This window comes from Myotis lucifugus, unplaced genomic scaffold (genome assembly GCF_000147115.1).
Source record: "Myotis lucifugus unplaced genomic scaffold, Myoluc2.0 scaffold_473, whole genome shotgun sequence".
NCBI lineage: Eukaryota > Metazoa > Chordata > Mammalia > Chiroptera > Vespertilionidae > Myotis > Myotis lucifugus.
In genome coordinates this window covers 314,794-333,708 of record NW_005871521.1, presented here as the reverse complement: position 1 = coordinate 333,708, position 18,915 = coordinate 314,794, and the positions used below count along the sequence as shown (strand labels likewise).

Below are 18,915 nucleotides of genomic sequence, written 5' to 3'. Positions count from 1 at the left end.
TCTTTTTTCTTCTTGTTGCTCGAATTGGGTGTTGTTTTTTCCACCTTGTCATTCAAATGACTGATTTGATCATCCACTTCATCCAGCCTACTTTCACTTCCTTCCAGTGTATTCTTGGTATCAGATATGATAGTCTTCATTTCCGACTTCATGGTTTCTATGTCTTTTCTCATGCTGATGTAGTTTCCACTACACACAGCTTCTGGAAAACAACTAAAAGAGATGTTAACGGACCTTAACGGCCCCTCTCTCTTCCCACCTTTTTTTACCCTTAGGGCTAAGAAACATGGAATCATGAGTGGACAAAATGCTTAGAGAGCATGACTGTATTTGACCACACGAACACAAACAGCTGAAGTCTTTCTGACAATCCAGAGGTTACGGAGTGCCTTTGCCAAAGGGACGTCTGCCATCCTTTAAATACGCCTTTAGGAGATGAAAGAGCAGTTATCCTCTCTTCCCTGTCAGAGTCCACGGTGGCAGCCACTGGATTAAAACGCCCCACCGCTCACAGCGCCTTCTGCCACAGGGTAACGTGCTCTATTCCACAGAGTCTCAGCCTTTTCTCTGAGATGAAAAAACAACACTGAGTGTCCTTCGAGGTCCCAGGTAAAACTGAAAACAGCAGGTGGACTTGCTGTGGCATGCACAGGCTCCCATCTCCAGCTCATCCCCGAGCATACGCCCCGGTTGCTGCTCTGAGGGTGACACTGCGGCTTGTTCCCAGGAACCAGGGGAGACGCTGCTCCTCCAGGGTTCACCGAACTACGGCACACAAAGCCGCGCAGATGTTGCCCATGTGTGTGGGCTGTGTGTTGCCGTTTCCTTAAGGCACTCTGGGCTCTATTTCCTTGAGGATCATCAAGTATAGAAAAGGTACAAAACAGGAAGTTAGTCTGTGTCATATCCCAAAATGGGTCCAAGCCATTTCTCCACCTCAGCCACAGACATGTTCTTCCTCAGAGCATAATCCTCAACCTGCAAAAGATAAAAAGCAGCTTATCAAACCAAAACAATACGACTTTTTGAACTGAGGTTCCCATAGGATTTGCCCAGAAATATTAAGTACCTTCCATTTTATGTCTTATTAGCTGAGTTAAATGGAGAGAAATAGTTGTCTTTTCACTAAGTTGTCTAAGCTATGGGCAGGAAGCAAATATCTAAATCTCAGAAGCTGGCTGGGGTCTGAGAGTGTGCATGCATGTATGTGTGTGCACACGCATGTGAGTGTGCATGCATGTGTGTGGTCTGCATGGAGATGAGAGGGCCAGAATCAAGACCTTAACTAAGGTAAATGTCTTTATCCTTCCCTTCACATTTTATTCTCATTTATATGTGAAATACAATAGATTCGATAGTTCCACTTAAAATAAGACAGGGGTCCACCCCGGGAAGCCACATATCATGAAACAGCTAGCTTACCTGGTCCTTGGAAATCTTCCCCACAGCAAAGTATTTGGACTTCAAATTGGAGAAGTAGAGGCCGGACACGGCTGAAGCAGGAGCCATCGCTAACGACTCTGTTAACCGAATGCCTGCAGAGAGCAACACAGGAGACATGCTCACACTCTCGGTGCCCAGCACAGGCCTGGCGGCTGGGCGGCATGCTGACAGAAGTGTATCTACTGAATAACAGAAGCAGACACCACTCCCTGGCACGTACCTGTGCACTGCTCAATGTCGGCCAGCTTCCACATGGTGAGCTTCTCGGTGTGGTCGGGCTGGCTGGGGTAGCCGGGCGCCGGGCGGATGCCCCCATAGCGCAGCCTTCGCAGGTCGGCGACATCCAGCTGCTCGCTGCCACAGTAGGCCCACAGCTCTCTGCGCACCCTCTCGTGGAGCTCCTCCGCAAAGGCCTGGCACCCAGAACAAGGGGGGTCAGGCAGAGGCCAGAGCCCGGGCATCCGTGTGCCTGCACCCCTCCACCAACGCCAGGAGGGCGGCGCCCTTGCCTGGACCAGCCAAGGGAGACTGGCAAGAGGGCACAAGCTGGATTCTCGACCCCTTTGTAGTGTCATTAGTTGCTCTGCTGGCTCTGTTTTGGCCTCAGATTGGGCTCTGAAGTTCCATATTTAATCATCCAAGGATTCTAAGCCCTTTAATGTCAACATTTTCCTGAAGGCTCTTCTACAGCTCACTGTGGCCAGGAAGAAAAGCTGGGACCATTCCAGCTGCTCATTTCTCCACTACTGGCCTCAGGATGGGGGAGGGACCAACCCAGAGCTCGGCTCACTCACTGCATGCAGACGGAGGACCCTAGAGGGGTCCCAGGATTAGAACTGGAGCTCTGAAACGAGTCTGGTTTTAATTTCTCAGGCTCCTCAGGAAAACCTCACATCACAACAGAAAACGGAGACATGAGAACTAGGACAATAAAGTCGAGGTTCTCAGGGTGACGTGAACTGCAGCACATTGAAGGGTCCCTCTGCCCGGAAGGTGACGTGGGAGAACAGTTAGGGAACACACGGTGTAAAGCTGCGGCTGCTAAGGCCAGTCTGCCTGGTCCAGGGATGCCCACTCCTGGCGCTGTCTCGGGCCCCCACCCTGCCTCTGTGCTCAGGGCACGGCTGCCTTACCTCCGCCAGCCGGTCCCCCAGTGCCTTGACCATGATGCTGCTATAGTCGTCACCCTGCTCCTCGTAGGCGCGGCTCAGCTCCTCCACCCCGAAGCAGGCGACAGCAAACAGGCCCAGGTAGTCCCGGAGGCCCGAGTGCAGCGGCGCAATGAAGTCCGCAAGGCAGAGGTACGGGTCTGTGCTGGCAGAGTCCTTCTCCGCCTGAAATCCAGGGGGGGGACAGTATGAGCAGGGACGTGGCACCACACACAGCGGACAGCAACACAGGTGAATACAGGTTTGAACAGATGTGTCTGTTTTGTGCGCTGTTACACCCGCAGCACTTAGAAGAGTGCACAATATTCCATACACGTTTGTTGAATGAACAAATGAAATGAGATTTTAAAACTATGACATGGCATATGTAGTCAAGAAACCAGTTCATCCGCTCATTCACACACTAAGCGCCTGTTTACTGAGGCCACAGGCACTGTGCCAGGAACTGGAACCTAAACATTCATTCAAAATAAAAACTTCCCCCCAGAGCGTTTTCTATTCACAATCAACATTAAACCCTGAAGTTATGATCAGAAGGGGTCCCCCACATATGTAAGCCTCGACTTCTGCATCCAAGTAGGTTACCAAGCTGCCAGCCAGCAGCACAGGCATGGCGGCCCACAGGTGGTGGTTCAGGAGACTGGACCGCCCGAAACCAGACAAGGAACTCAGCAGGATCTGCTTCTTCCCTTGATTCATATTAAAATGTGGCTCTCTCCCCAGGCCAGGTGCCTCTCCCATTTTTCATTTTCAGTTGATGACTGACTCTTCCCTGCCATTAAGCTGACAAATAAGACTGTAAACATATTTCACAAGCAGTAATTTTGCTGAGACCGTAAACAGCTAATAACGAATATTTACTGAGTGATGCTTAGGCTACGCCAGGCACTACTCCTGATGCTTTATGTGAATGAACTAATCTAATCCTCTCAACCACCTTGTGAAGGAAGTGATGCCATCAGCTCTACTTCCCGACAAGAACTCCCAGGTGGACAAGCCTGAGCCACTCGCTCAGGGTCAGAGTGGCAGCTTGGGGGGTGCGCTCCTGACTACCACACGGCACTAGGACTGGCCAATCAACAGATGAGTGGCCGACCCAGCAGCTTAGGAGCTATGTGCTCGCTGGTTCTGGACACAAGCACAGCCTCCCTGACCGTGGGAGGGACAGTGCAGGACCCGGAGGTGCCAGGAGCCAAGGCAGCTCTGCAGGGAAGGGCTGCTCGCCAGCTGAACTGCCATCAGCTGCTCTGTGCTCATAACGCCGGGGACAGAGCTTCCTGCCCAGGGGCACAGGGCGCAGAGCCCCCACACGGCAGCGGGGATGGCAGCAGAGCCGCTCGGAACAGACCCCCGAGCAGGACCTGCTGTGGCCGGACCTCTCCAGTGCTGGGGGGAAGCAGCTCGAACACCCATCTGCGTGGGTAACAAGGACGCTGAGAGGTCACAGACTGGACACAAAGGGTTCGGTATGAAAGCGGGTCAGAGGACACGGGACCTGCAGGTCTGTGCCCTTAGTGACCCTGGAAAAGGAGCGGCCAGTTCCCCAGAGCAGAGCCTATCTCCAGGGTGTCTGGCCTGAGTGCTGCAGTCACATGGCCGCCCGTTTCCCTTGTCATGTGCTGTTTAATGTCCTCAGCTAAGAATCTCTACAGATGTTGTTAGAGTAAAAATACCTGTCACTATGAGTTATATTGTGGTTAGGATTAAAAGCAACACTATCGCTTCTAAATGACTGAAATGGTAGCAAAACTTTGCAAGACTAATTTACTGCAGCCCTTTGTTAATAACTCTGGTGAGTTCTGGTTCCAATTCTTGATTAAGACAACGATTTTTTTTATAGCAGCTAAAGGGACGGACGTGCCTATCCTATCTGCATTGTGCAAGGGGGGGACAAGTGAGGGAGGCGTGTGGCGCTGGGCCTGCTCTCATGATGCCGAGAGAAGCTGGGCTGTGACAGAACAGCCGGGGGTGAGGACAGGCTGGGCTCCCCTCCAGGCTCTGGACTCAGCACAGTGTCCACCACCTTCCTGTCCTCCTCTGCAGAACACACACAAACTGCCCCAAAACAAGGCTGCATGGAAATTAAACAAGACGGTCCCTCAAGAGCCCTGTGAGCGCCTGGCCCCTGGTACACATTCAGGCGAGGCTGGTCCCGCCTGTCTCCCCTGAGAGAGAAGCCACCAGCCCACTTTAATAACATGCATGTGCACAGCTGACGTGTGACCACCCAGGCAGGGGCGGGGCTTCTCCTCCACCGCCTGAGACACCAGCAGACCCGCCCTCGGTGTGAGAGGCCCCGCCTTCTCTCCACGTCCGCACAGAGGCCCCAGGCTGGGCCTGTGACTGGTCATCTGCGGGGAGGAGGGTCAGGCTACCAATTACCCAAAGCTCAGACTTCATTCTTATTTACGTTTTTTGCTTACAGAAGAGTAGACAGCCTGTGGCAGCCCACCCGCTCTCGTACCTGCTGCCTCAGTCCATAGAAGGTGGCGATGGGCTGCGCAGACCGGGGCTCGGAGCCCGGGGGGTACAGGTGAATGTCGTCCTGCTCGCTCTGCGCGGGCCAGAACCCCACCACGCCCCGGGCCTGAAGCTTCTTCTCCCCAATCAGAGCTCTCAGCATGTTCTGGGCATCATCATAGAGCCTTCTGGCCTCTTCACCTAGGAGGAGAACATGGTAGGAATTCAGTTAAAGATGCTAATGACCAGCAGTGCTGCCCTTTAAAGCCACTACCCTCTCCTGTCATTTCTCACCTCTTCCCCTCAAATACTCTCTCAGTGTTTGTCATCAGCGCAACGCAGGGTGAAGCAGTGACGGTTCGTGGTTCCTGCTAGATGCAGCCCTAGTATTTCCCCCCAGCTCACACTGCTTACATTTTCCCACTTGATGAAGGCAAGGCGCAAACCTGTGGCTCCCCAAAGCCATCTGTCACACAGTGACACAAAGCAGGCAAGTCCTCCCACTGCCGATGCTCCCGTGTGCATACAACGCCACTGACCCACAGGAACCTCTGGGGATGTGGAACCTCTTAAGTGGTTCCTTTTCTTCAGTGCTCCCTCCCGTCCCCAGGCCCAGCCTCAGTAATTCCCACTTCATCTTCGAAAATCAGTTCACCCACCACCTCCTCCAGGAAGCCTGCCCTGCCTCCCAGGCTGAGATCCGTCTCACTTGCTTGTGTCAGCGAAGGGAGGAGGAAGCACCGCGCTCACCTACAGTCTTGTCGTCAAATATCTTGGGGAAGCCGCGGTTCGGGTACTTGCCCCGGAGCTGCCACACGTCAAAGAAAGGCTTCCAGTCGATGTAACCCACCAGCGCCTGCAGGTCGTAGTCCTCAAAGACCCGCGTCCCGAGAAACGAGGGCTCCACTGCAGGAGAGGAGGGCCGAGGTCAGCAAGACACGGGCCTGGCGGGGCCCCTGCGCAGTGCACCTGGGACACCCGCTCTGCTGGCTCCCTTGCTCTGTCTCTCTACGATCACCGCAGCTGTTCCACAAAGAGGGGCTTCACATTGTCACGGAGAGGGCGTCATCTGCAGCGAATCGTTAATAAAACCTTCGCCCAGGTAGCCGACTGACCACAGCGCCCTTAGGGTCTTCCCTCAACCCTCCCAGCCCCACTCCGCCCAAGAAAAAAGAAAGACTTGGGTTAATCTTCACATGTGCAAATGAGGACAATACGAACTAAAGGTCGCTGTGGAAAGACATAGTTTAAAGACGTGAAACAACAAATCTCTATCACCTACGGCTACAGGCGCACATAGTCACAATCTTAAGGAGCCGAGGCATCAAATTCAGGATCGTGCAGGGGAGAGGGGAACCCCAGGGGACCCCCGCCACATGGTACTGTCTTGTTTTCTAAATGGGCAGTAGGCTACTTCTTAAGCGGCAGTGGGTACATAAGAACACGCCAAGATACTGTTCTTACGCCCCGAGTCTAAAATGCATCACCCGTGAAATCCCTGAAGACTTCAGAGAGGGCTTCCCTCCACCGCACCGGAAGGCGCCGGGCTCAGCAGAGACTGAATCCTACTGCCTCCCACTATGACCCCACACTCAGGTCCTCAGATGGACGTGGGCAGAGACCAGCACATCCACTGCAGAGCTGTGTCCGGGACCGGAGCGGCTGCGGTCACGCTCAGGACAGTGCCTGGTTTTCTGCACATGGAACTGCTTACTCTTCTTTCCAATCGTCACTGTCCCTCATCATCACTCTTGGACACGATCGGGAATCCCCAGCTGCCTGTCTGACTCTGTAGCCAAGTCAATGCAAGCAGCCCTGCAGCCCGTTACACCACGGCCCCCTCTACGCAACACCCAACGGACCTGGGGGAGGCTCAGCCAGCCAGTCGATATGGAAGCTGTGCTTTCTGGCTTGACTCAAGGTTAAGTATCTTCTCTCCTATGAAAAAAAGAAGTTGTTTCGTCAGACTCTTGGGTTTTTAGCTGCTACCACACAAGTATGTCCAAGGGAGCTCGTCGGGAGGGGCGGGAGTAGTCAGTGCTGGGAGCCAGGGAGATGCCGCCGGGAGGCAGGGAGATGCCGCAGAGCTCCCGTCCGTCTCCATTTTCTCCCAGTTTCCTCAGAACGAGGAGCTGTGGAGTGTGCCCAGCACCGTGTCAGTTCCCCTTCCCCTGCTGGCTCGGAGCTCATGTTTTACTCATTCCCATGACTCGGGTCTGAGCACAGCACCTAACACCTACTGCAATACGTACCACCCAACGCGTGTTTGGAGGAGTGAAGAAAATTAATTTTAATAGAAGCACAAATTATTGGAAACTCAGACACAGAACTCTGATCTCAACTAGAAAAGAGGACTTCTCTAAAATGTTCCTAAACCTTTACCCTCCTCAAAACAGTCAAGTCACATTGAAAACCGTAGGGTCGTTTTATCACCCAAACACGCTGTGCCCTGGTTTTGTCACTCACCTTGAGAGACTCGTAGTGGTCCTGTCGAATGTCCTCATACTCTTCTGTGATCTCCTCAAAGTACTCATCCTTCAGATTCTCATCTAAGAGCTGAGAACACTGAAAACGCAAGATCCAGGTCAGTAAAAGGCACGGAGCAGCACAAGCGGTGAAAACAGGCAACACTGGCTGGTTCTGGCGACACCTCCTTCAGGAAGCCTTCCCGTGTTGACACCATTTCCTCTCCCTTCACCAACTGTGCTAATTCCTGCCTAGCTGTTCAAGCAAGGGTTAACTCAGTAGGCCTGGAAGGTTCCTATCTTGTACAATCGTTTTTCTTTCTTTGGGTAGGATCAGCTGGCCTGTTCCAGGTTAAATGTTTTTAAAACATATATATTTTTATTGATTTTTAGAGGAAGGGAGAAGGAGAGAGAAAGTGAAACGTCGATAGGAGAGGGAAACATCAGTCAGCTGCCTCCTGCACACCCCCCACCAGGAACTGAGCTCGCAACCCGCACACGTGCCCTGATTGGGAATCGAACCAGCAACCTGCCAGTGCCCAGATGCCACCCAACCAGCTGAGCCACACCGGCCAGGGCATGATTAAATGTTTTTTAAACTGGAAATGGGTCATTTAAAAAAATTCCACATTCCTTTCGCTCTGGCATGGAGTTCAGAGCATGTACACTATGTCTGTAAATAATTCTAAATGGCCGAGTTCTCTCTCCCTGGGGCGGTGTCCAGGTCAAGGGTGTCCTGGTGCCACCATTCCTGTCGCTCAACCAGCGCTCCCGCTGGAAGTTCAGGATGGGGACTTAGAAAGCCCAGGGCACGCTCACCGCACCTTTCCAGCAACGCACACAATGGCAGTGACACCATCAGAAGCCATAAGCTCTTTCACATTTTGAGTGGAATTGGACAAACATAAATAGCTGTTGGGTGACAGCCCTGATGCTCAGCGCTCTCTGTCCTCTCCTCACGACACTCACCACCACCACGCTCTTGGACGCGTCCAGGACGTGGATCACGGGCGCGCTGTACCTGGGTGCGATCTTCACCGCCGTGTGGGTTCTGAAGAGAGAGGTCAGGAGAAAAACACACCCATCAGTGCTGACACCCTACCCCACTCGTGTTCAGAACCGCTGCGTTTCCACGGTGCTTTCCCGGGAAACGTCAAATTTCTCTTGTAAAACAGAATGACTTTCTCCCCACCCTAAGATGGGAAAATAGCAGGGTCTGTTCCAGGCTATAAAGAAGTCTGTCCCTCTGCCGGCAGGTCCAGGACAAGTCTGAGACCTCGCACTCAGTAGCAGCCTGTCTGAACGAAGCTGAGTGTCTCCCTCCAAAGAAGCTGGGGTACAGCCAGGGCCCTGAGAACCAGACACCAGGCAGGACCACGCTCTGCGGCTGCGCCCTGTCCCTGGGAGACACCGCCAGGGCCTGGCCCACCCTCACCGTGGACTTACAGGAAGGAATCTCAGGCCCTAAGTCAACGCCACACAAATAACAGAGACGCAAAAGCAACAAAAATATTTCATGACCTTGGCTCAGCCTCAAATGCCTTCTGCCAAACTTGGAAATGTTAGTGCTGAGAAGGAAACACCCTTTAATCCTTACAACCGCCCAATTAACTGCAGTGCAAACACACTGCCCTGACTGCTGAATGTTTAAGCAACAGCCCAGGCCACATGTCTGCTGGTTCAATTAATACATAACACAGTGAAGGGAGAGGCTGGCCGCGCTGCTTCTGGATGCTTTTTAAAACACCTTTCATCTGGTGGCTCATCTGCTAAGAGACAGAAAAGAATGGATGACTTGGAAATGTTCCAGTTTGCACCAGCAGCCGTGTGGTTTCCTCATCTTGAACTTGAGTGTGGTGTCCAACCATAAAAAGTGGTCCTTATTTTGAAACCAGCATATTTACACAACTCGCAATGCATTTCACTACATCTGCGCACTTATTTGTTCATTCTATTTCACATCTGCAGTTTTAAAAGGTATTTCTTCCTGGCCTAGCTGGTTTGGTTCAGTGGATAGAGCGTCGGCCTTTGCACTGAAAGGTCCCGAGTTCGATTCCAGTCAAGGGCACGTGCTCAAGTTGTGGCTCGATCCCCAGTAGGAGGCATGCAGGAGGCAGCCGATCAGTGATTCTCTCTCATCATTGATGTTTCTATCTCTCTCTCCCTCTCCCTTCTTCACTGAAATCAATAAAACTAAAAAATAAAATAAAACGTATTTCATCCTGACAATAATCTGTAAGTTCTGCTACCATTCTCTTTACTAAGCTAATAAATACTCATAGCACAATCATTAGTGACCCGAGACCAGGTTCACTGAAACCCCCGTCACAGCGGCCAGTCACATCCCGGCCACTGGTCCTGGAGGGTAAGTCCTCGGTGGAAAAACAAACCTGGTTCTAACGTGAGCGGCAATAGCCACGCCACGGAGTCCTCAAGCACGTAAAGCAATGACTGGATAAATGACGTAACACTCAGATGCCTTCCACACGTGGGTGGGCCGCATCCGGTTAGTGAGCGGCTCTAAGAGAAGACAGTGAGGAGCCCGCGGAAGGACATCCACCCCCAGATGCCTGTGGACCTGGCCCTGCCACAGCAGCTCTGCCTGGTCTCGGCCGCCCACCTTCCCTGAAGATTTCACACCCGGCAGCTCCCAAAATCGCATGAGTCAATTCCTAAAACCCATTGCTCTCCCTCTGTGTGTCTGTGTGTGTTCCTCTGGAGAACTCCGACTAACACAAACGGTTTAACATATAGTGTTAAAGGAACCGTGCAAAAGGACTCTGGAGTTCCTCTGACCAGACCTCTAGTGTATTTTTAAATATGTTTTTGTTGATCTCAGTGAGAAAGGGAGAGGGTGAGAGATAGAAACAACAATGATGACAGAGAATCATTGATTGCCTGCCTCCTGCACGCCCCCTACTGGGGATTGAGCCTGCATCCAGAGCATGTGTCCTGACTGGGAATCAAACCGTGACCTCCTGGTTCATATGTCGACGCTTGACCACTGAGCCATGTTGGCCGGACTCTAGTGTATTTTTGTATCAGAAAAATAAACTGAATTCTTTATGGGATTGCCAAGTTCAATGCTCCACTGGGCATTATTCCCTGACAAAGTGAATGTAAGGGGCATAATGGAAAGGCTAATACACATAATTAACACATTTCTCACCAAATGTGATTATGACCCCAGGAAAATCTGACGAACTGAATAATAATGTGACCAAATCTGAACTTTCTCCTCTTGGAGTTGTTTAACCCAAAGCTTTCCCCTTTCAAAAATAACTTCCCAAAGTGAGCCTTCGGTTCATTCTCGCTTTCTGTGTCTACTGTCACAGGTTGGAGCTTCAAGGGAACCTGGAGTTACTCAGACTCCGGCTTCAAGACAAGGAGTGGCTGAAGTTCAAGCCATGTCTTTGTGCCGAAACGCAGCTTTTCTATTTAGTTTGATTTCAAGAGTGAGTGCTCATTATAAATCTCAGGAACTGAATGGCAGGTGAGAGGGTTAAGGAAAGGAATCCAAAGAAAGGCTTCTCAGATGCGTGCTCTTGTCCGAGTGAAGGCCGAAAAGTGCACGTGCTTACACACGAGGAGACCGTGTAGTAACAAGCACAGGGAAAAGCAACCCAGGTCTTACCACTGTCCTCAGATTCCGTCCTGAGGATGGGAAGTGAATGCAGCACAGAGCCCCAGAGCAGGACTTACCGAGAAGTGGTGGCCCCTCCAATCAACAAGGGGATCTTTATAGCTAATCTCTCCATCTCCTTGGCAACAAATATCATTTCATCCAGGGAAGGAGTGATGAGTCCTGACAGGCCAATTATATCTGTTATTTAAAAAAAGGAAAAAAGTACAAATTAGAAGGAGGATGACAGAAAAGGAGGAAAAGTAGGAAGACTCATCTAAAAAACTTTGGTAATAAAGACCATAAGATGTAATATGAATTCCCAATTTCTAATTCTAAGACATCTTTTCTAACTGGGGGCTTCACTTTATTGTTTGCTTTTGGTAGTAAATATGGTTTGTAGCTTAAAGTTGCAATAATGTACTTGCCACAGTTTTGGTGAGCCGGGCACTAGAATACAGTTAGTTATGAAGTCCCAGACTCGAACACGTCACAGTGTGTGAAGGACATAAACACTGCACAGAGAGAAAAGTCTAATGCACCGTTCTCTTCTAAGAGGCTGTCTCATCCCCATCTTCAGGGCTACACGGGGTTTCTGCTCCCTGTTCACCTTCTCAACCCGTCATACGTCTCACTGAGAGCAGCCCCCACAGAGGAGCCGGCACATCTCTGTCTGAATGCCCCTCCCAGCCCGCCCCGTGCAGGTCAAACTAGTCCCTGAGAGACAGGCACGAAAGGAAATGCCCCGTTTGGTTGCACTGTACCTGCTTTGTGGTCAAGAGCCGCTTTCAGGATCTTATCACAGGGCGTCATGACTCCCAAGTCAATGACTCTGATGTGTAGAAATGGGACGTGAGGAAGCAAAAGAGAATATGTTAGAGACAAGGCTGAAACGAACACTGTTAGCCATCACACACTGCTCTGATGTAAGCTGGAGTCACTGAATACCGACAACCACAAGTTCAACTACTGTTTAAATGAGAGATATAATTAAGGCAGGCAGAGCAGGATCAAAGCCATAAAAATAAAATAATAATAATGAAAAGGATGAAAGAAAAGAAAAATCAACCAAAGACAGAAAAATCAATTCCATAAAAGCTCTATGTGAATTGTGAAGTGGTAACAAAGGTTAGTAGTCATAGGTTCTGGGTGGCTACAGCCTTAGATCTATTCCAATTCTCACATGCACTGCACTGTAAGCAATCGTTTAAGCGGAGCCCCTTTACAGTGGAGCTGGGTCTGCCAGCACAGGAGCTGCCTTGCATGACTTGGGCCTCAAATCTTGGGAAAGTTAAACCAGCAAAATAACCCCTGGACTGGGCCTAAACAACGCTCTTTCCCAAAGGACTGTTTGCAAGTGTAACAGAAAAGCAGATATTGTGACTATTGCACCAATGCTTACTGAGCTAAAAGCTACAAACATTGTTTAGAATCGTGGTCACTGTGTTACCTGCGCCAACAGAAATGCCTTCCTTCTATGGATGTAATCCTTCCCCTTCCCTTTCTCATAAATGCCCTTTGTGTTTGTCTCCAAAGCAGAACAGTTATTTGCTGAATTAATGACTCCCAAGTAGCTATTCTTTTTTATCTCAATAAATGCTTGTTGCTTCTCATTTTGAAAGGCTTTTTTACTATTAGGTTAACGACATCGCAGGCTCTATTGCATCATCCCCATGAGAAATGTGTTTTCTGTCTAGACAGCACTATGGCCTCTAGTACTCTATTTTTCCCCCACAAAGAAAAACATTTTATCATTTCATGAGATTCACTGCATCCAGGACAAAGAACTAGGAACAAAAAAGGTGCATTAGGACTTGGTACTGGATGCTTAGCTAGACTCACTCACTAGCTGGGTGACTCACCCAAGCACCCAGCCTAGGCCACTGGTGCTCAGTACATCTGATTACGAGGCACATCTCCGGGGCACGTGTCCACTCACCAGTGCCAGGAGCCCATGGTATAAGGCATGAGACCCAAAGGGGTGTTCGACCTGACAGAAAACCCGACAGAAAAGTGTGCACATTCACTATGTTTTTGTAAAAGAAACAAAGTTTCATCATCAGCTGTTGCTAGCAGAGAGGGCTTCAATGCAGGAGACCGAGGAGCTGGGTGTGCTGGAGGGAAGCCCGGGTCTAACAGGCAGCGCTCACAGCTCCCGGGCCCTGGAGGAACGCCACAGCCCGCCCTGGCCCTTAAAATACCTCCACTGCAGGAAAAACATTCCTCGCTACTTATTCACTTTTCAAAGCAAAAAGTGATAAACACAGGATAAGGACAGCTCAAGAACGCTATTCGAAGACTACCTACAAGTCCCCTTTTCAACAGTTCTTGTCCCGTGACCACAGCTGAATGTGTGCCTGGCCATTTAGCCTGATAAACAGTCAACTCCTTGAATGGAGTCAAGTCAACAGAATCATTCTGGTGTCGCAAGTATAATGCATGGCTCATCGCAGATGATCAGCCTTCCTTAGCTGCATTTAACCAGCCTGAACTCAGACCTGGGGAGGCATGTTGGGAGGACACAGGGGCCTTTCAGGTGAACTGTCCCCTGATAGCAGAGGAAACCCTCAGGGGCACAGCTGCCGCTGCAGCAAGTCTCTCTCTGTGACTCAGAAGGGCTGTTGGCTGGACGTGGACCAGAGACGGCATTAGTTCGTTACATTAGGCTTTTGATTATAAAGAACATGTTGAAATTGGAGCAAAACACGCACATACTAAAGGTCATCAGCTCTCACAAGGAAATAGCTTTGTGCTGCATAGTTAGTCACCATAATGCGAGGTGTCAAAAAGGGATTTTACTTGTATACATTCCCAGCTCTAGATCCATCATTACCAAGAAGCCTGCGTGGTGCTGTCTAAGCAAAGAAAAGGGAATTGTCCAGTCAGACCTCCCTATCAAACCCCGCTGAGCCAGTCCTAGCAGGTCTCAGTTCTGAAGCAGGGCCATTCACTGATGCCTCTGGCCATGGTGGGAGCCCGGTGTTCTGGTTACGAGAGCCCCTGGCCCCAGGTCAATTCTCAGGAAGCCTCTTGGTTGTGACCCTCATGAATAGTTCTTACTTTTCTTTTTGTCCTTATTGAGCATACAACAGGTTAGATCATTACTAACATACCATTTGAAAAGGTGTGTTCAATGTCGAAAATTTGAAAACACAGCAAAAAGGCACTAAAAATAGCCTCTAAGATCCACTGCCAGACCCTCCCACCCACTAAAGAATGACCCTGTTAATGCTTTTATTTTTATTTATTTTTTAAAATATATTTTATTGATTTCTTACAGAGAGGAAGGGAGAGAGATAGAGAGTTAGAAACATCGATCAGCTGCCTCCTGCACATCTCCTACTGGGGATGTGCCCGCAACCAAGGTACATGCCCTTGCCGGAATCGAACCCGGGACCTTTCAGTCCGCAGGCCGACGCTCTATCCACTGAGCCAAACCGGTTTTGGCAATGCTTTTATTTTTAAATAAGAAAGCGGTTGAAAGCAGGGGGACTCACCTAAAATTATTGCAGCCGAGAACGACTCCAACGATATTCTTGCCGATGTCATGCACGTCGCCTTTCACGGTGGCCAACACGATGGTGCCTTGGTAAGGATCCTGGAGAGCAAGACAAGCAGCTAAACGTGGCTGTAGTCACTTCAGAGCAGACCACCTAGTTCTGACCACCTAGCGCCTGACCAGTGCTGGCATTTTTTTTTAAATATATTTTATTGATTTTTTACAGAGAAGAAGGGAGAAGGACAGAGAGCCAGAAACATCGACGAGAGAGATCGATCAGCTGCCTCCTGCACACCCTCTAGTGGGGTCGTGCCCGCAACCAAGACACATGCCCCCGACCGGAATCGAACCCGGGACCCTTCAGTCCGCAGGCCGACGCTCTATCCACTGAGCCAAACCGGTTCGGCCAGTGCTGGCATTTTTAAATCCTCACCCGAAGGCATGCTCAGAGAGCGGAAGGGGGAGAGAGAGAAAAACATCTATGTGAGACATCTATGTGGGAGAAAAACAATGATTGGTTGCTCTCCGTATGCTCCCCAACTGGGGACCAAACCCGCAACCCGGGTACGTGCCCTCGACCAGAAATGAAACCGGCGACCTTTTGGTGCATGGGACGCTCCCACCAACTCAGCGGCCTGTCCACGGCAGAGATCATTTCCCTACTTCACCTCAATGACAAGCACAGCCAAGCCCCATAGTCCCTACTCCACTCCGGTAAATCTTCGAGGAGTTCCTCGCAGGGACCACAGGCCGGGACAAACGACTTGCCTCTTCTTCGACTGAGCCAGTAAGCACTTGAGCTTCTTTTCTTTCTTTTTCCATAAAGGGAATAAGGTGGCCAACAGCCTTCTTCATGACCCGAGCTGACTTTATCACCTGGGAAAAACACACAGAGCCAGACATCTTTATGGAACCACCTCCATGGTTGCTCTTGGCCACTTGTGAAATGTTACATGAAGTGAGGGTGCATGCTGTGATTGCAGCTCAGCCACGCCGGAGCTTTCTGTAGGCCCCAAACCCAGACGGCTGAACAACTAGTTGTTTACTGATGTGGTTAGTAGCGGCTGAGAGTTCCGGTTTTGCTCCAAACATATTTAATGTACATCACTGTTTAAAATGGTAATAACTTTTACAAAACATGCAGCTTAAAAGGAGAATTTTGGTTAGTCAAATAAATTGGTACTATTATTAACTCTACATTCATCTTGGGCTTTATTTTAATGTGGGGGGAGGTAGAGGTTGTTGGGGGTAAGAAGTGGTACAGAAGATCACACATGAAGATCAGAAGCTAATTATTGGCAGATGACCTCTAACCTCCACATCACCCTAATGATGAATTTTTGTTGACATTCCCCCAAATACATTTAGTGAAACAAATGACCAGATCTCAGTGCCCCTGAGCTCTTGTCAAAATTAAAATAGATGCAGACACATTTATTAAAAGAGAAAGTCGTTTTCTTTCCATTCTGAAAATGTCCCCCCATCTTTTGCCAACCTGAGGCAGAAACATTTTTCCGGCTCCAAAAAGATCACCGACAACTTTCATGCCGTTCATCAAAGGCCCTTCAATTATATTCAGAGCGCGGGGGTATTTGTCCTGGTTTAACCTGGCTTCCTCGGTATCCTCAATAATATGTTTTTCAATGCCCTGCAAAAAAAAAAAATAATAATAAATAGGGGGGAAATCACACAAAACAGTGGCTTAAATATAAACAGCCAACAACAAATGATTTGAATCATGGAAATGCTTAGAGTACAGGTTTTGCAAATCCTGGCTCCTATCACCAATCCAGGGGATTCATTAAGCTTCAGTTTCCTAAGTCACAGGATCACGTAGTACCTGCCTCACATGGTTACGCCAAGGATTAAATGAGACGCCTACACAGAGTGATTAAGGGCTTTTTTGACACTAGGTACTCAGGAAAGCGAGCTGTGAGTGAGAGAAGGAGCATTAATAAGTTCAAATTAATAATAAAATATACTTTGTATTGTCGTGGTTTAACAGATTACACATTAATGAATAGCTCCTGTGAAATCCGCACTTCTCTCTGCAACATTAGGGGCTGGGTAGGAAAGACAAGGGGCAGGACCTGTAGGCAAAGGTCAGAGCCAGGGAGCCTCTGCTGACTTGTCCAGCCTCCAGTGATCGAGCCCCATCCTCCAGCCCCGCCAGCTCAGAGATCCTTGGCGGTGGCTTGCTAGTTCCACAACCTGAAACATGTGAATCTGAAGTTCAAAGTTAAATGCTAGAGTCCCCCCAAAAAAGAACTCTGAAATTCTCCAGACTCACAAATGAGGAAACTGAAGCCGAGAGATTGAGAATCTTGCCTGATATTACAATTACCAGCAGAAGAGCCAGGACTTGCTTTCTGATGGAATGACAGCAACTTGGTCTAGGATAGCGTTTCTCAAGTGTGGCAGTGCTGGTATTTGGGGCTGAATAATTCTTTGTCATGCGGGCCTGGTCAATGTATGGTGTTCAGCAATATCCCTAGCCACTGGATTCAGTAACACCTCCCACCCCAGTTGTGACACCCAAAAATGTCTCTGGACACTGCCAAGTGGGCCTGAGGGGGCAGGGGTTGGGAAGGGGTCTGGGGAATCTAGGGGTCTGTAGCCCCACCCTTACATCTCAGGCAGGGATGAGGGGCCTTGGCCCTGGAGCTCCCCCTTGCAGCGCCCCACAGCTCACCTTCACAAGGGCATACTCCAGGCGCTCTTCCACGGGGCCACTCCTCCACTCATCGGTCTGCACGACCTTCTTCCCTCCTTTGCCATGGGTCTTAATGGAAATGAGAACACAGAGACGGATACAACAGGTCCTTACTGAACTATTTGGCAGCAAAACTATGTCTTATTCTTCTTTTATGCTAAGTAGGTTACCAAACAAGCATGTAGAGATAGCTTGTTTTATAAATTTTCTAGAATTGCATTACTTTGGTATAAGAAAAATTAATTTCACATTTTAAAATAAATGGAAACAAACATCAGAATACTGAACAGCGTACATGTGGCCTATTTCTCTCCCCTCGCCTCACCACAACGCCTTCTCTGGAGCGCCCTATACAAATCTTCCACGATCCAAAGCTGTGACTAGATCCTTGCTCCTATTACAAGGAGGGTCTCATAACCAGGCCTGACCCATCAATTCAGACAGGAAAGCCACGTCAGACGCGCTCTTCCTACCTGGGCGTAACGCAGGAGCTTCTCGGTGGCCTCGGGGTCCTTGTTCCAGATGAGGTCCTCGCAGAGCTGGAGGAGATCCTTGTGGATGTCGTCGTACACGGGGAGGTTCCCTGCATTCACGATCGCCATGTCCATACCAAACTGGGGGCAACACAGACAACAGTGAGCATTTCCAGGGACACCCTCCACTTGGGTCAGCACACTTTTTCTAAAGGGCCCGAAAGAAAATGTTTTAGGCCATGTCTCTGTCGCCAGGGCTCAGCCCTGCTGCTGTAGCACAGAAACACACAGACTACGCATAAGGGAGCGCCTACGGCTTTGCTCCACCAAGACTGGACTCTCAGAAACAAGCAGCAGGCTCAGATGGCCTGCGGGTTTGTAAGCCCCTGGCCTGGGTAAAGCTGGCTGCGGAGGAAGCAGGCGCCCTCCCTACCTTGATGGCATGGTACAGGAAAACCCCATGCATGGCTTCTCGGATGGCGTCCATTCCTCGGAAGGAGAAGGACAGGTTGGAAAGACCACCACTGATTTTGGCTCCAGGTAATGTTTGCTGGAAAAAATAAAAAAGTGAAAAGATTCCCCCATTTTGCCAAAAGCATCAATGACATCCCTTAATCTTTACATAAAAGAGTGGAGAGTAAAAAGGTTGCCATCACACCTTATAACAAGGCCGGGCATCTATATGGAACTGCTGGCTGAAGCTCAGACCAGCTCAAGCATTTAGGGAGACAGCTTCCACTGTCTGCTATGACCAACCCTCCGCTTCCCACATACACTGCAGACACACGCATGCACGTGTGCCCAAGACACACACAGGGATGCTCACACAGCATCGAGTGCAATGTCCCAAAAAGAGAACAAACCAACTGTCTGTCAACAGCAAAACAGTTAACTATGGAGCAGTTACACCACGGGATATTAGACATTAATACAAATGAACAAAGTACAGCTACAACTACACAGGTGAATCTTTAAAAGGAAGTTGGGTGAGGAAAAAGGCATAAGAATCTTAGATTCTATTTCTATTAAGTTCAGAAACAGGAATAACTAAACTACAACTGTTTATACAGT

The 18,915-nt window shown here is 49.7% G+C and overlaps 1 protein-coding gene across 2 annotated transcripts in view; it reads right to left on the bottom strand.

Annotated features, from left to right (window-relative positions):
- Positions 1-299: 299 nt before the first annotated feature.
- MTR (5-methyltetrahydrofolate-homocysteine methyltransferase) overlaps positions 300-18,915 on the bottom strand; it is a 41,208-nt gene continuing 22,592 nt past the window's right edge. For both annotated transcript variants that reach the window (XM_006103234.2, XM_014445636.2), the window contains 17 exons: positions 18,278-18,394; positions 17,845-17,985; positions 17,351-17,440; positions 16,154-16,306; positions 15,427-15,534; positions 14,657-14,757; positions 11,924-11,991; positions 11,240-11,360; positions 8,507-8,588; positions 7,539-7,637; positions 6,935-7,010; positions 5,823-5,978; positions 5,077-5,273; positions 2,577-2,777; positions 1,664-1,856; positions 1,423-1,535; positions 300-978 (listed from right to left, as the gene is read on the bottom strand). In XM_006103234.2, the coding sequence (XP_006103296.2) occupies positions 892-978; positions 1,423-1,535; positions 1,664-1,856; positions 2,577-2,777; positions 5,077-5,273; positions 5,823-5,978; positions 6,935-7,010; positions 7,539-7,637; positions 8,507-8,588; positions 11,240-11,360; positions 11,924-11,991; positions 14,657-14,757; positions 15,427-15,534; positions 16,154-16,306; positions 17,351-17,440; positions 17,845-17,985; positions 18,278-18,394 (2,103 nt within the window). In that variant the 3' untranslated portion in view covers positions 300-891. The remainder of the gene's footprint in view (positions 979-1,422; positions 1,536-1,663; positions 1,857-2,576; positions 2,778-5,076; positions 5,274-5,822; positions 5,979-6,934; positions 7,011-7,538; positions 7,638-8,506; positions 8,589-11,239; positions 11,361-11,923; positions 11,992-14,656; positions 14,758-15,426; positions 15,535-16,153; positions 16,307-17,350; positions 17,441-17,844; positions 17,986-18,277; positions 18,395-18,915) is intronic.